Below are 14,764 nucleotides of genomic sequence, written 5' to 3' on the forward strand. Positions count from 1 at the left end.
CCCATTCAATTCAGGTGTTCTCAAGGAAGAGGGCTTTGAGTAAAGTCTTGAATTTCGGGAAATGGGAGGTCATTCTGATGTGGGGGGAAATGGCGTTCCAGATCTTGGGTGCATTACCCGCAAAGGATTTATTTATAGTTTTGCGTTTCCACGATTTCAATGGAATGAGAAGAAGCATGTTGGGGCTTCTGAGATTCCTGGACTGGCCAGCCCTTTTGGGTTTCGCGGCCAGGTATTCTGGTTTGCCTGTGTGAAGGGCTTTGTGTGTAAGAGATGTTGTTCGAAAGTTGGCTCGTTGTTCAATAGGGAGCCATTTCAGATCCTTGAGCGCGGGAGAAATGTGGTCGAATTTCTTGGTTCCTGTGACCATTCTAGCTGCGGCATTGAGGGTGGTTTTCAAGGGGCCTAGGTGTGATTTAGCTGATCCGGTCAGGGCTGCGATTCCATAGTCAATTCTGGAGAGAACCAGTGCTTGAGTGGCCTGTTGAAGGTCCTTTGGAAGCAGGAAGGGTTTTATTTTGTAGAGAAGTTTCAGATTGAGGAAAGCGCTTTTGGCGGAACTCACGATGTGTTTTTTCATGTCTAGTTTGGGGTTTAGGGTGATACCTAGGGACTTGACCGAATCTTTCGGCTTGAGGGTGCCATTGAGGGCGTCGATGGCTTTGAGCCATTCTTCAATTTGGGGGTTTTCGTCTCTGTTGGAGTTGAGAAGAACTTCAGTTTTCTCTTGATTAAGCTTCAGGTGGTTCTGTGAGAGCCATTGTTGAACGACTTTGAGCGTGTCATTACGTTTGAGAATGTCGTCCATAGAGGTGGTTTCCAGATAGAGCTGCGTGTCATCAGCGTAGAGGTGGAAGGGGATGTTGGAATTCCGGAGTATTGTGGTGAGGGGTTCCATGTAGATATTGAAGAGTTGGGGAGAGAGTACTGACCCTTGTGGGACTCCTCTAATGACGGGTAGGGGGTCGGATTCAAAGTTTTTGATTTTTAATCTTTGCGAGCGATTGAGTAGAAAGGAAGAGAACCAGTTTAGTACCGTCATTTCCAAGCCTGCTCTTTCTTGAAGGACTTTGAGGAGCAATGTGTGATCAACAGTATCAAACGCGGCCGATAAGGCAAGGAGAATGAGAAGGAAGCATTGGTCTGAGTCAAGTGATTTGTGTAGATCGTCTATGACGTTTAGGATGGCAGTTTCGGTGCTGCATCCCTTTCTGAATCCAGATTGGTGTGGGTCAAGGAGCTTGATGTTCTCTAAGTGTTAGGTTAACTCTGGCAGAACACATTTTTCCAGTGTTTTGCATAAGAGAGGTAGGTTTGACACGGGTCTAAAGTTGTTCATATCTTCCGTGTCCAGCCTGTTTTTTTTAGTATCAGCGTGACTTGGCCAACCTTGAGGCAATCCAAGATATTTCCCGAGCTCAGCGAGCTGTTGATGATTTTGCACCAAATTGGGGCTAGGGTGTGTGTCGGGACTTTGGCCAGATTTATAGGAAGCTGATCCAGGGAGTGGCATGACGGGTTGGCGTTGGTGATCAGGGTGACGATGTCTGCTTCCTGAATCGGCGTGAAGACGGACCATTGAGTGGGTGGGATCAATAGGGTGCTGTCAGTCAGTGCTGGGGTCTTGGTCTCTTTGGGAAAGGAGGGGTTTGTGCTGAGAGAGAAGTCGATCTTGATGATTCTTTCATTAAAAAAAGCTGGCAAAGTTGTCGCATTGTTCTTTGGAGGACACTAAATCGGATTTGTTAGATTTGGATGTTTGGCTTCTGATGATGCTGAAGAGCTCTTTGGGACGGTTTTTAGCATTGTCTAGAGCGGAGCAGAAGAAAGAAGATTTGTTGTCCTTGATGAGTTTTTTGTAGTTTCTGCGCGCTGTCTTGAGTTGTTCGCGGTGATGGGTGGAGGGATTGCTCCTCCAGATTCTTTCTAGGGATCTGAGAAGTCTTCTTTCATCATTGATGTCAGAGGTAAACCAAGATCTCGATGGAATGTTTCTGGGGTTTTTTAGTTTCAAGGGCGCCAGGCGGTCAAGGGTGGACGTCATGTTGGAATGGTAGAGAGAGGTGAGATCTGTGGTTGAGAGGTGCTCCGTCGTGTTCGGTGGAGAGTGCTTAATTCTTCTTCAAAGATGTTCTGTGTGACTTGGGCAGTATTCCTGATCCATTTGGAAGGAGCTTGTTTTATGTATTGAGTTGGCGCTGGTTGGTTGATATGGAAAAGAATTAAGTGGTGGTCTGACCAGTCTACTGGAATGACATAGTCAATGGTGATTGTGTAATTGTCTGCAATGATTGCGTCGAGTGTCGCTCCTCTGTGGTGTGTTTCTTCAGAGCAGTGTTGTGTCAGATCGTTCTCTAGCAGAAGGCTGTTGAGGGATTGGTTGAGCGGGTTATTTGTTTCATTCCATCTAATGTTGAGATCGCCCAGGATTATGTTGTTGGCGTTGTTGAGCGCGCATTGGGTGATTAGGTCAGAGAGTTGCATTCCGAATTCCTTTGAATTGCCTGGTGGGTGGTAGAGGAGATGGCAGATTATTGACCTCTTTGCGCAAGATTTGATGTTGATAGAGAGGCATTCGAAGGAGCTGTACAGGCATGATGAGCTTTCCGTGATAGCGAGGTTACTCTTATGAATGATAGCTACACCTCCACCTCTCTGCTTATGGCGGTCTTTGTGTGTGATTGAAAATCCGGGCGATACCAGCATGTCCATGATGGGGACTGACAGGGAGTTGAGACAGGTTTCCGTGATAAAGGCTACATCAATATCATGTGAGAGGATAGCTTCTGCTAATTCTGTTGCATGTTTGGAGGCAGATCTGCTGTTGATGAGCATGCATCTGATGCGGGGTGCTTCATCGGGCAACGACTTGCTGGGTTGGGCTCTGGTTAGAGAGGTTTGGTGTGTTGGGGGTCTGGGGAATCTAGAGGGGTGATGTTTCCTGCCCACTCCTGTAATTACTTGAATAGAGGACTCGGGTGAGGAGATCAAACTGGGGTCCTGTGTAAGGGCAGGTGGAGTCCCTCTCTGTGAATGCTGTGAGGTGCTCTGGTCGGGGGTCGTGGGGTGGTCATAGGATGAGGCGAGAGTGGTCACTTCCTGGGGGGAGAGGGAGGGTTTCACTCTTCTCAGTCTGTCTGTTTGCTTCTCTGCCTCTGGTATGGTGACGTGTGGAAGCGATCTGGGGGGGGCGAGGGTCGGGATGGGAGGAGGCGATTTGGGCAGTCTGGGAAGGGCGGGGGTAGGGGGGTGAGCGGCCTGTTGGGTGCCCACTTCAATTTTGGCTAGGGAAGAAAGGTATCGTTCATGCCTCGGACCAGCGTTTCGAGCTGAGCTTCCAGAAGGGTGAGGCGGTGCGATATATTATTTGTGTGAGTAGGAGGAGGAAGGAGGATGGTGCTCTGTGTTGGGGGTGAGTGTGCACTTGTAGCGATATTACTGGTATGGAACGGAGGACGTCGGTGAATTGACTCTGTGGTTTCGGTATGAGCTACCCGAAAGCTGTCTCGATGTGTCTGGTCATTGGAGTGGGTGGGAGGGGGAGGGAGGATGTAGTTCATCGTAGGGGTGGAGTGTGTTGACTCGTCACAGGTGAAGATATTTCTGGGGGGATCGGGGGAGAGGTGGAGCTCTTTCTAGTTGGGTGGTAGGCTGCGCTGTGGGGGGTTGGGTGTGAGGGTCAGGGAGCCATTAGGGATGGGGATGTGAGTGGGGCTCTTCTCTGGTGATCTGACTATCATTGTTGGGGGTGTGTAGTGTAGCGGCTGTGGGAGGACTCTCTAGATGGGAATGTGAATAGGGCTCTACTCTGGAGTGATGATTATGATTGATGGTGGGGTGGAATTGGGCGGCGGTAGGAGCTATCTCTAGTAGGGTGGTAGGTCGCGCTGTCGGAGTATATGGGTCAGAAAAGGGGGTGGTGATGAACAGAGTGTCTGAATTAAGCAGACCACTCTTACCCAGTCCAAAGATCAGGGCTTGATCCATCACCGTTATTTAGCTCACTGCCCCATCCCAGCTCAGAACCTGGCTATATGCAAATTAGTCTTTCCCTTGCCCAGTGCATCATGGGAACAGGGCAGACCAAACTACCAAGCCAATTCTTCACCAGAAAGGAGACAAGCTTCCGGGGACCGGTTTCTGCCATTTCAGGCGTCGTCGGCCCGGCTTGCTTGAATCCTGATGGAGCAGTGAGCAAGGGACTCATGTCTGAGTATACCCTTCCACGCTTATGGTGGACAAAATGATTCAGAAAAGGGGGTGGTGATGAACAGAGTGTCTGAATTAAGCAGACCACTCTTACCCAGTCCAAAGATCAGGGCTTGATCCATCACCGTTATTTAGCTCACTGCCCCATCCCAGCTCAGAACCTGGCTATATGCAAATTAGTCTGTCCCTGGCCCAGTGCATCATGGGAACAGGGCAGACCAAACTACCAAGCCAATTCTTCACCAGAAAGGAGACAAGCTTCCGGGGACCGGTTTCTGCCATTTCAGGCGTCGTCGGCCCGGCTTGCTTGAATCCTGATGGAGCAGTGAGCAAGGGACTCATGTCTGAGTATACCCTTCCACGCTTATGGTGGACAAAATGATTCAGAAAAGGGCGTGGTGATGAACAGAGTGTCTGAATTAAGCAGACCACTCTTACCCAGTCCAAAGATCAGGGCTTGATCCATCACCGTTATTTAGCTCACTGCCCCATCCCAGCTCAGAACCTGGCTATATGCATATTAGTCTGTCCCTGGCCCAGTGCATCATGGGAACAGGGCAGACCAAACTACCAAGCCAATTCTTCACCAGAAAGGAGACAAGGTTCCGGGGACCGGTTTCTGCCATTTCAGGCGTCGTCGGCCCGGCTTGCTTGAATCCTGATGGAGCAGTGAGCAAGGGACTCATGTCTGAGCATACCCTTCCACACTTATGGTGGACAAAATGATTCAGAAAAGGGGGTGGTGATGAACAGAATGTCTGAATTAAGCAGACCACTCTTACCCAGTCCAAAGATCAGGGCTTGATCCATCACCGTTATTTAGCTCACTGCCCCATCCCAGCTCAGAACCTGGCTATATGCAAATTAGTCTGTCCCTGGCCCAGTGCATCATGGGAACAGGGCAGACCAAACTACCAAGCCAATTCTTCACCAGAAAGGAGACAAGCTTCCGGGGACCGATTTCTGCCATGGTTTGCCCTGTTCCCATCATGCACTGGGACAGGAACAGTCCCAGTGTTGATCAAGCCCTGATCTTTGGACTGGGTAAGAGTGGTCTGCTTAATTCAGACACTCTGTTCATCACCACCCCCTTTTCTGAATCATTTTGTCCACCATAAGCGTGGAAGGGTATACTCAGATGTGAGTCCCTTGCTCATTGCACCATCAGGATTCAAGCAGGCCGGGCCGACGAGGCTGAAATGCCAGAAACCGGTCCCCGGTAGCTTGTTTCCTTCCCAGTATAAGAATTGGCTTGGTAGTTTGGTTTGCCCTGTTCCCATCATGCACTGGGACAGGAACAGACTAATTTGCATGTAGCCAGGTTCTGAGCTGGGATGGTGCAGTGAGCTAAAAAACGGTGATGGATCAAGCCCTGATCTTTGGACTGGGTAAGAGTGGTCTGCTTAATTCAGACACTCTGTTCATCACCACCCCCTTTTCTGAATCGTCGGAGTATATGGGGGCGGGTTTTGGGGCCGTTGTGAGTGAAGAAGGGAGTGGGGCTCTACTGTTGTGTGTTGAGTCTGAGTGGATGGGTAGATAGAGTTGGGCGGCGGTTGGCACCTTCATAGCGGTGGACGGTTGGAGCAGGTTGGCATTAGGAGGCGGGGGGTTGCACGGGGGTGTGTTCGAGCGGGGTCCTGTGACTTGCTAGGGGTTGGAGTTTGGCCGGAAGAGCGTTCCATGCCTGTGGAGGGGTAAGAGAGGAGGTCATCTTTAACGTGAGGAAAAGGGAATCAAAGAACTCGAGGTGCTCATTTTTTGCCTGTATCAGAATGGTGCCATTATCGAAAATGGTTGTGGAAATGGAGCCTGTGAGGGACTGGTGTTTTTGTAGGGAGATGGTAAGTTTGCGACTGAGTGCTGTGATGGTGGTTTTGGCGACTAGGAGGTGAGCATTAAGACTGTTGATCCAGTGGTCAGGTCTGACGGTGTAAAAGATGAAGTCCATTTTTAGCTGCCCTCTAGATGGGCAGTGGTACGTGTCTACGATTAGTGTTTCTGGGAATTGTCTGATAATTCTGAGTTTAAGGAGTTTTTTTGTGCTTTGATAGAGAGTCTTTGGGGGCAAGAAATAGCGAAAGCGTTTTGACCGTGGGGAGTTAGGTAGTTCGTGGTTAGGCATGGGTATTCGTCCGAGTGTATGGCTGGAGGCATCTTTGTCAGGTTGAGGAAGGAAGAGGGACTATCGAATGTGAGGGGGGGAGCAGATAATTGCAATGCAGGGGGTTGAAGTTATAGGCGAGGGCTCTCCGGAGGAGAGTGCAATACTGTGGGATTCAATTTAGAGAGAGGTCTGCTAGTTCGGACTATCAAGGGTATGCCAGGGGGTGTATTGACCTATTAGGGGGGGAGCGGCGGGGAACAGGCGGAGGAGCTGTGTTCTCCAACTAGGAGTAAGAGCTGTTTGTTATCTGGGAATGAATATGCCAGGAGCCAGCAAGACTGTGAGATCAGGAATATCAGCAAAGAGGTCAGGCTGCCCCTGAGGAATAATGTGGGTTAGGGGCTCTGTAGTAGGAGTGATCATGCTGCAGCCGTTTACCTTGCTAATGACCAGCTTGGTGATCGGAGGCACTTCACTTCTGCCTGGGGCTGAGTTAGTTTGGTTGGCACATGCAGGGGGTGGTAATCTAATCCTCTCTTGCTGCTTAGGAGATCCAGAGTGAGGGAGTCTTTAGTTACTGCTAATCAGGCAGAATTGGCAGCCATTTTGGGGTCAGGCGGCCCTGGACAAAGAATGGAGTTGGGGTTTAACCTCCGACGAGGCTTTCTTGGTCCTGCCACCTTTTTTAGCCCACCACGGGAGTTGTATTCAAGTCGGCACGCTATTTGTGCTAATTGGTCGTTTTAAGCACTTTAGAGCGCCGAGTTTGCTGGGACTATTGTGGGGTGGCGGCCATATTGAGGACAGGCGACCCGAGTGTGGTGAAGCATGACGGCGGTCGGATTCTTCTCTCGACGAAACTACTATGATTCAGGGGAAATTGTTCATTCAGGGTCGTACTCCTCCTCATGGCATGTCGCCGTTCTACTGGCTGCCTCGGGACACCGTCTTTCGCAACTCTTAAGATCCTGCAATACTCCCAGGACCCTTCTGGAGCTTCTCTCGATTCGGTGGGTGAGGCTGGTAGCGCCTATCTTACTCATGGGCTACGGGTAGGGAGAGATGTGCGCTCCGGTGACAGTGGCAACTTTTACACCGTTCAGACAACCTGTGCAAGTTCAAGAGTCACAAGAGATAGCTTTTTCAGAAGAACAGTCAATGTTGCTCGATCAGGAGATGATGTTCAAGGATGCAATAGAGATTGTTTTAGAAAATTAGAAATGTTTTGTAAGTATCATTTTTTGGTTAAAAAAAGTAGAAAGGATAGTGTTGTGATTGTAAATCTAAGGGTCTTGAAATGGTTTGTGGAGTACAGGCCTTTCAAGATGGATGAAATCAATCTATTGAGAGATATTTTGCAAGAGCAGGATTGGTTAATGAAAATAGATCTAAAAGATGCTTATTTCACTACTTTCATTTTGAAGGAAATTGGGAATTATCTTCAGTTCAGATGGTCGGTATCCTATATCAGTTTGCCTGCCTTTTAGATTAGCATAACCCCTTGGTGTTTTACCAACGTTCTGAGGCCAGTATCAGCTTATCTAAAAAAAAGAGAGGTTTTTATGAATATGTACTTAGATGACTTTCTGATTATGCCCAAGATCTAGAAGAATTGTTGCTTCAGTTATAGATGGTGGCAAGCTTGTTAGAACGTTTGGGATTTCTGATAAATGTGCAGAAATCAGTCTAGAGACCCTCCTCAACTTTAGAGTTTTGGGGTTTGTAGCTGTATACCTTCAAAGTGGGGTTAGGTTTGCCAGGACAAAAGGTATCAAAGATAAAATCGGAGGTAAGGTATGTTTTTAACAAAGAGATGGTTTCTTTGAGGACTATGGAAAGAGTTATTCACCATTTTCTCATCTTCAATATAAGCTGTGCCTCTGGGTCCTATGAGTTACAGATTGTTACATGGGTTAAAAGCCAGTAGTTTAAAACATTGTTTGTGGTATGCAGATCAGATATCACTGGCATAGGATGCTGCACAGAAATTGCTTTGGTGGCTGAACAATTTACAGGCTTGGAAAGGCCGAGCTATATTTGGGATGTCGTCGAATTTTGTATAAGAGTCGAATGCACGTCTGTTGGTTAGGGAGCTCGCTGTAATGATCTGGAGATGGGAGGCAGATGGTCTCTGTAGCCAAGGTTGTCTCATATGAATTGTTTGCAAATTAAGGCAGGGTTTTCGGATTTGAAGAGTTTCCCGGAATTTGTTAAAAATTTTCAATGTTTTATTGAAGATGGACAGCATATTTGTGGTTCATTACATTAACCATTTCGATGGGAGCAAATGAAAGAGTTTATCAGACTAGGCCAAGGAAATTTGGTGGATTTGTTTGGAGCACAAAATAGGCTTAAAGTACAAAACAGTACAAAAAGAAAATCAATATCCTGAGCATAAATCATACAGTAATGTACATATGAGTCCACACAGTACTCTTGTCTTGTTCTCATTACTTCACTCTTCATCAGTAAAATTAAATCCACAGCTTTAGCCAACACATGTTTTGTCCTTGTGGACTTACCACTGACTTCATCAGGGCGACTGAAACGCCATGAAAGATACGAGGAGTATACCCCCCCGGGTGGATACTGGTGGACTAAGGTTACTCACCACTTATTGAGGAATCTGATTTGCGGCTAATACGAGACATATCAAGGATAGTGCATGCCATATCTATTGCTGCAGTCGCCTGAAGAATTCAGTAGTTAAGTCCACAAAGACGAAACACGTGTTGGCTAAAGCTGTGGCTTCAATTTTACTGATGAAGAGCAAAGTAATGATTACCATACAGGATATGGAATAAAGCAAAGAAGAACAAGACAATGATACTTTGTGGACTCATATGTACATTACTGTCTGATTGATACTCAGGATATTGAATTTCTTTTTGTACACAAGTGTTGACAGTGGTCTACATAAATGGTAACTCAGGGAAGTCATTGTGCAATATCCTTGGAACGCTTTCATTGTTTGAAATATCTGTTGCTGCATGACTCTTCACAACTCTGCACATGTCCATACCCAACTGCCCATCTCTAGTGTTTAAAGGGAGAGTACTCTACAAGCTAGGGCAATGTTATTGCAGATTGGAAATCAAGATATCTGAGGGATTACAGTGACTGGAGTATTAATCAAGAGATTTTTCTGAAGTTGTGAGAAGTTAAAGGACATTTTGAAATGGATCTGTATACCTCGACGTGGACGAAGCAGGTCCCGAGATGCTACAGCTGGAGCACTGGATGCTTTTCAACAGAGTTGGAAAGGGTAAAGGGATATGCTTTCCCTCCTTTTGCTATGATTCAGAAAGTTTTACTATTAGTGAGGAAACAGAAATGTCAGTTAGTGTGAGTGACTCCGTTCTGGAAGGCTCAGCTGTTTTTTCCAGGAATAATGCAATTGGCAGTGAGGGAGCCTTTTTTTTAATCCAGTTTCACTCAGTTGGTGGTAGGCCCAGGAAGAGAATAACATACATTAGTGTTGAATGGAATGATCAACCTTATGGTGTGGAAGATTTCAGGGGAAATCATTTTAAATACATTTCAGACATGGTCAGGAGTTACTTAGGGAATCCTGAGCTCTTGGAACAAGAAGACACCATTTCTAGTCTTGGAAGGCAGGGGTATGTTTGTGCATGGAGAAAGGTTTGGATCCCATGGAGGCATGCGCAGTAGAGTTGAGTAATTATTTGACAAAGGTTTAAGTTGTAGGACTATTAATTTTTACAGGCCATTAGTTGCAACAGATCATAATTTAATAAGCAGAAAATCGAAAGGAAGAGATGTTGTTATTTGAGGAATTGTGAAGAGTAATAAGCTACCAGGCTTCCTAAACCTGGGCACTCTTTTTTGTGGAAAATGAAATTGCAGAATTTGGAGTTTGGCATTAAAATAGGTTTCTTACTTTCTGCCAGTTATCTTTAGTTTTCCCTAGCACATGCTGTTTTTTATTTTGACAGAATCTCTGCGAGGGGAGAATTAGGAGTATATTTTTTGTTCAAGGAAGATCTTAAAAATGTCAGAGGAGATGAGACAACAATGACACCCATTCTGCTGAAGTTGGTTCAGAGCTTTTCTTTCTTCTCTGGTGAGGTCATCAAAATCCCTTAAGGTGTTGATTGTTTGATGAGCTTTTTGATGGGTAAAATGTATGTATTAAGAACAGGATTTCTACCAGACTGGGGAGTCCATTATGTGGGATGGCAGAATTCCGAAATGGATCTGGAAGGTCATCATTAGAATCATTTTTAAAATATTCTGCAAGTTTGCATCTTCCCTCAAAGACTTTTAAGTCTCTTGTGATGTTGCCAGTATTATGGTCCTTAGGTAGTCTATTCCCTGTATGAACTATAAGATGGAAAGGTTATTCTCTCTTCTTTGTTATCTCTCAAACAATAAAGGTTTGCTGTATCTATCCAACACCACATAATCCAAGCAATTGATCTTAATTTGGAATGCCTCTCCACACAATTCTAACAGTCCGAACAGACGCTTGACCATGATACAGTTTCAATTGCATCCGTAAATGTGCAGATGTGGTCAACCACTCCCAAGATAACACCAAGATAACATGATCTCATACCTGGCTCCATTACGTATAAATAATTCAGGAAAGAATATTGGGGACAAAAACAGACAAAAGGCCTTATTTGGAGCACAAACATATTCTGGCACAAAGGGCAAAACGTCTACCAAAGTACAAGTGCCGTAAACTATAATGCACTTGTAATACAGAAGACGGGACATTCGCCACAATGGGGATTCTAGTGTGCCAGAATATGCAAAATATTGTGAGAATGGTAGCACTTTCTGGGGGTTTGAGTGAGGGGCTGGCATCTTAAAAGAAAATTCACAAAATGAGCTTTTTCTCTCACAATAAATTCAAAATGTGCCATTGAAGACACAGCATCAATCGAGTCAAACTATAAAAGGGGTCCATGTTGATGGAAGAAGGTATTCAATATTTTGTGGTTCTTTATTTATTTTCACTAAGGGTGTGTTATTTGCTTTCATGCCCCTATCTCTAGGGAAATAACGGAGGTTAATTACCTTCTGTTCTTTAAGGCCCTCAACAGCAGCTCAGGCTCAGAATTGCAAGGAGGATAATTAACAGTCATTTTTTTTTCTCGAGATGCAGGAAAAAACGCTTAAATGAAGCTATTTATTAATTCCTTTTGTTATTAAATTCTGGTATTTTATAGACTGTAAACCTATCCACTGTACAATGAAAAAAACAGATACAGCACAAATACCAAAAAAACAGGAATCCAATAGGAGCAGTAGCAAAACACAAACGAATGAAAAGATGGGGATTCCATATATTTAAGATGCCCTCCATCGTAGTCAGGTAGATGGAGTTCAAAGGAATAAGTCTTCAGTTTTTCCCTACTAAGAATCACTCTGATGTCATAAGTGGTCTGACCCCTAAGACTTGGAGCTGAACAAGTGAAGGCCTGATTTGCCTTCTCGCTCTTCTTCTTTTGGGATCTTCAGAAGAAGACAAGATTTTCCTTTTTATCAGTCTTTCTCCTCCAGTTGTATATATTTTACCTTTTTCATGATGGTAGACCTGTGTGGCTTGCAGGCTAATTTGAAGTTGATGCATATCTCTTAATATTTGATTAAGATAGGCAAGTCACTCTTTAAACTCACCCTACTGTGATCAAACAGAATGGCATTATTCTGTAACCAAGCAAAGAAAGGCGCACCATCCCTGCTTTGTGGGGGAAAACACTCCCTTGCCACAAACAAACAAACAGGAAAGTATGCAATATATAGGGAGACTAACATGGGTGCTAGCTCAGACCCCAGTGATAAAATACTTTGTGTTGAGATTTTGTCAGCTGGCTCCTCAATGTTGATTTAGGGAGACACAGCTATAATTAGTGCATCAGGTGTAATGGCACTGGGATAAAATGTGTGAGGAGCCCATCACAACACTATCACTATAAAGGTTGTCTTGTACTATCCAGTCTTCTGCAGAGAAGTCCATTTTCCTTGCTTGCTTGCACTAAGATCCTTTGCATTACTACTGTGCAATTGCCGATTTCAACAAATGTGGACAAAAGTCTCAGGGTAAAGTATTTACCTGAGGAAAGCCACCTACATGGGGTGACCCCACTGCCTTGACTTACTCTAAAAAAGATGCCTAGCCACTTCTTAAGTGCATTGTAAAGTACGGAGAGCGTTAGTAAAAACGAACAGGGTTTCAAAGGTAGACCCTGTACATGGTTGTGTGAATTACATTGAAAACTGGTACAAAAGAAGGTTGTTTGTAAATACTGCCTGAATCTGGACCCAGCTTCAAGAGCTGCACAAATCCTTTGGCGCTTGCACCTATATTTTATTTTGCAAAGGAGGAATATACTGACACCTGTTTATTTTCGTCTTGTATCATTGACTAACATGTAATGATAAGTTGTGTGGGCATTCGTACTTTTTCTTATTTATCGTTTCATTTAGATATGCACTGTATTCATTTTTAATTGCTTAAACATGTGACTTCCTTTATGACAATATTGTCGAAATAAAGATACTGATGATGACATTAAAAACTATAAACTTACTTTCCAGATTGCTGATTGGCTGCCAGATAGTTTCCATTTTGCTGTAGGATCCTTCCCTTGAGCACTAAATATTTCAACAAATGGGCCACCCTAGAAGGGGAGATAAGTACACATACGTTTTTATATTGAATGCAAAACTCAACATCAGTGTAAAAATAAACCTGGGTGTCAAATAATATCTGTAACTACAAATTGTGTAGACTGTTTTATGCCAGTTAGAGCTGAAGTAACAAGATTTCCTCGATGAAGAAATAATCAACCTGTTCAAATTAATTTACCAGATTTTGCAATAAGTACTACTGCTTTAAAGCATCATTTAGTTTTAACATTGAGCATGCCTGAAAACAAACAACAAGGGGTCGATTCCGATCCGGTAAAATCCCCGTCCGTACGAATCGTATCCGGAGCCGTTTCCGTACGACTCATACAGACGCCGTACGACCGGACGATTTCGATCCCGATCGGCCGACCCGTACGCGATTCGTACGGTACACGTCGATTCGTACGGAAAAGCGCACGATCACCTACACACCGTACGGCGCGTACCCCCCATGATCGCAGGGGTACGCGGCGTACCCCTGTGGTCATGCGGGGTACGTGCCGTACACCCAGCGTACATGGGGTACGTGCCGTACACCCACTGTACATGGGGTACGGTGCGTACCCCATGTACGCTGGGTGTACGGCACGTACCCCGCATGACCACATGGGTACGCCGCGTACCCCTGCGATCATGGGGGGTATGTGCCGTACCCGGGGGGGGCGTTCCGTACCTGTTTCGGCGCGAACTCTGCGTCTACGACTGTTTTCGGCTCCCGTAGGAAAAGGGTCGTACGGCGCGTACCCGACACGAATCGTACTTGCTGGGTCGTAAAAACGTGCCGCGATGTCGCGTACAGCGGGTTCCGAGTGTGATTCGTACGGAGATTTGAGTCGTACGGAGTCCTGTACGACTCGTACGGAGTTCGGCACCTAGTACGGATCGTACTTCATCGTACGTACGGGACGTCTACGGATACGATTCGTACGGGGAAAAAACTCTCCGTACGACCATTCGGAGCGCATTTTACCGGATCGGAATCGACACCCAAATGTAGGTACTTGAAATGCTAGGACTACACATTGTAAATTCCAGTACGTGAAGCATGCATTGATGGCATTACTGTAAAATCAGTGCAATGAATCTGCTGACTCTCGGGGACTGGGGTAGCAACAGGAATTGTTATACTCATTTTCTGTTCTCCCAATGTCTTTTGGTAATCCAAAAGGGGGTGCAGATGCCTGCGTGGTGCCTTCTTTAGCATCTATTGTGCAGGCTCCCACATTGGGTGCTCGGACAATGTGAAATAAGCTTTCCCTCATGTGCATAGAGGCGTGGCTTCAGCCTTCATGCAGATAACAGGCTCGTTATATTCACCTTGCGTTACAGCTGCTGTGGCAGCCTCAGAGAGAGCGAGCAGGCAGTCAGAAGTCCAGTCAAGAGCAACAGAGGCCGTTTGTCAGTGTTTTTTTTTTTTTAGATTGACACTCATAACCATAACATCCTTCCAACCGAAGTCATTTTAAAGAAGGCCTGTGTTTTTTTAATAGTTATAATTTTAGCCTCTGCTTACTTAACAATATTTCTCCTTTAACATGTTTTTCAGTCAAAACATTTCGTTGGTTGTTTTTATAGAACAAAGTTAAGTGGCATAAAACCCATGAAATAAAGAGATTTCATAGGTGCCTATGAAATCTGTAACATATTTTAAGGGTGCCTGTGACATTAGGACAACATCATTCTAATGACAGCCGCAAACCAGCATGCCCAGCTTGACCGTTGCCATTTGTTAACCAGCCAAACGATACAAACTACAGGAAAGAAATAAAAGGGTCAAAATCACTG

At 45.4% G+C, this 14,764-nt stretch overlaps 1 protein-coding gene across 3 annotated transcripts in view; it reads right to left on the bottom strand.

Annotated features, from left to right (window-relative positions):
* CFAP20DC (CFAP20 domain containing) overlaps positions 1-14,764 on the bottom strand; it is a 1,807,766-nt gene that overhangs the window by 1,743,757 nt on the left and 49,245 nt on the right. For all 3 annotated transcript variants that reach the window (XM_078661515.1, XM_078661514.1, XM_078661516.1), the window contains exon 2: positions 12,880-12,969. In XM_078661515.1, coding sequence (XP_078517641.1) covers positions 12,880-12,969 — 90 coding nt within the window. The remainder of the gene's footprint in view (positions 1-12,879; positions 12,970-14,764) is intronic.

Source organism: Lissotriton helveticus, chromosome 9, assembly GCF_964261635.1.
Source record: "Lissotriton helveticus chromosome 9, aLisHel1.1, whole genome shotgun sequence".
NCBI lineage: Eukaryota > Metazoa > Chordata > Amphibia > Caudata > Salamandridae > Lissotriton > Lissotriton helveticus.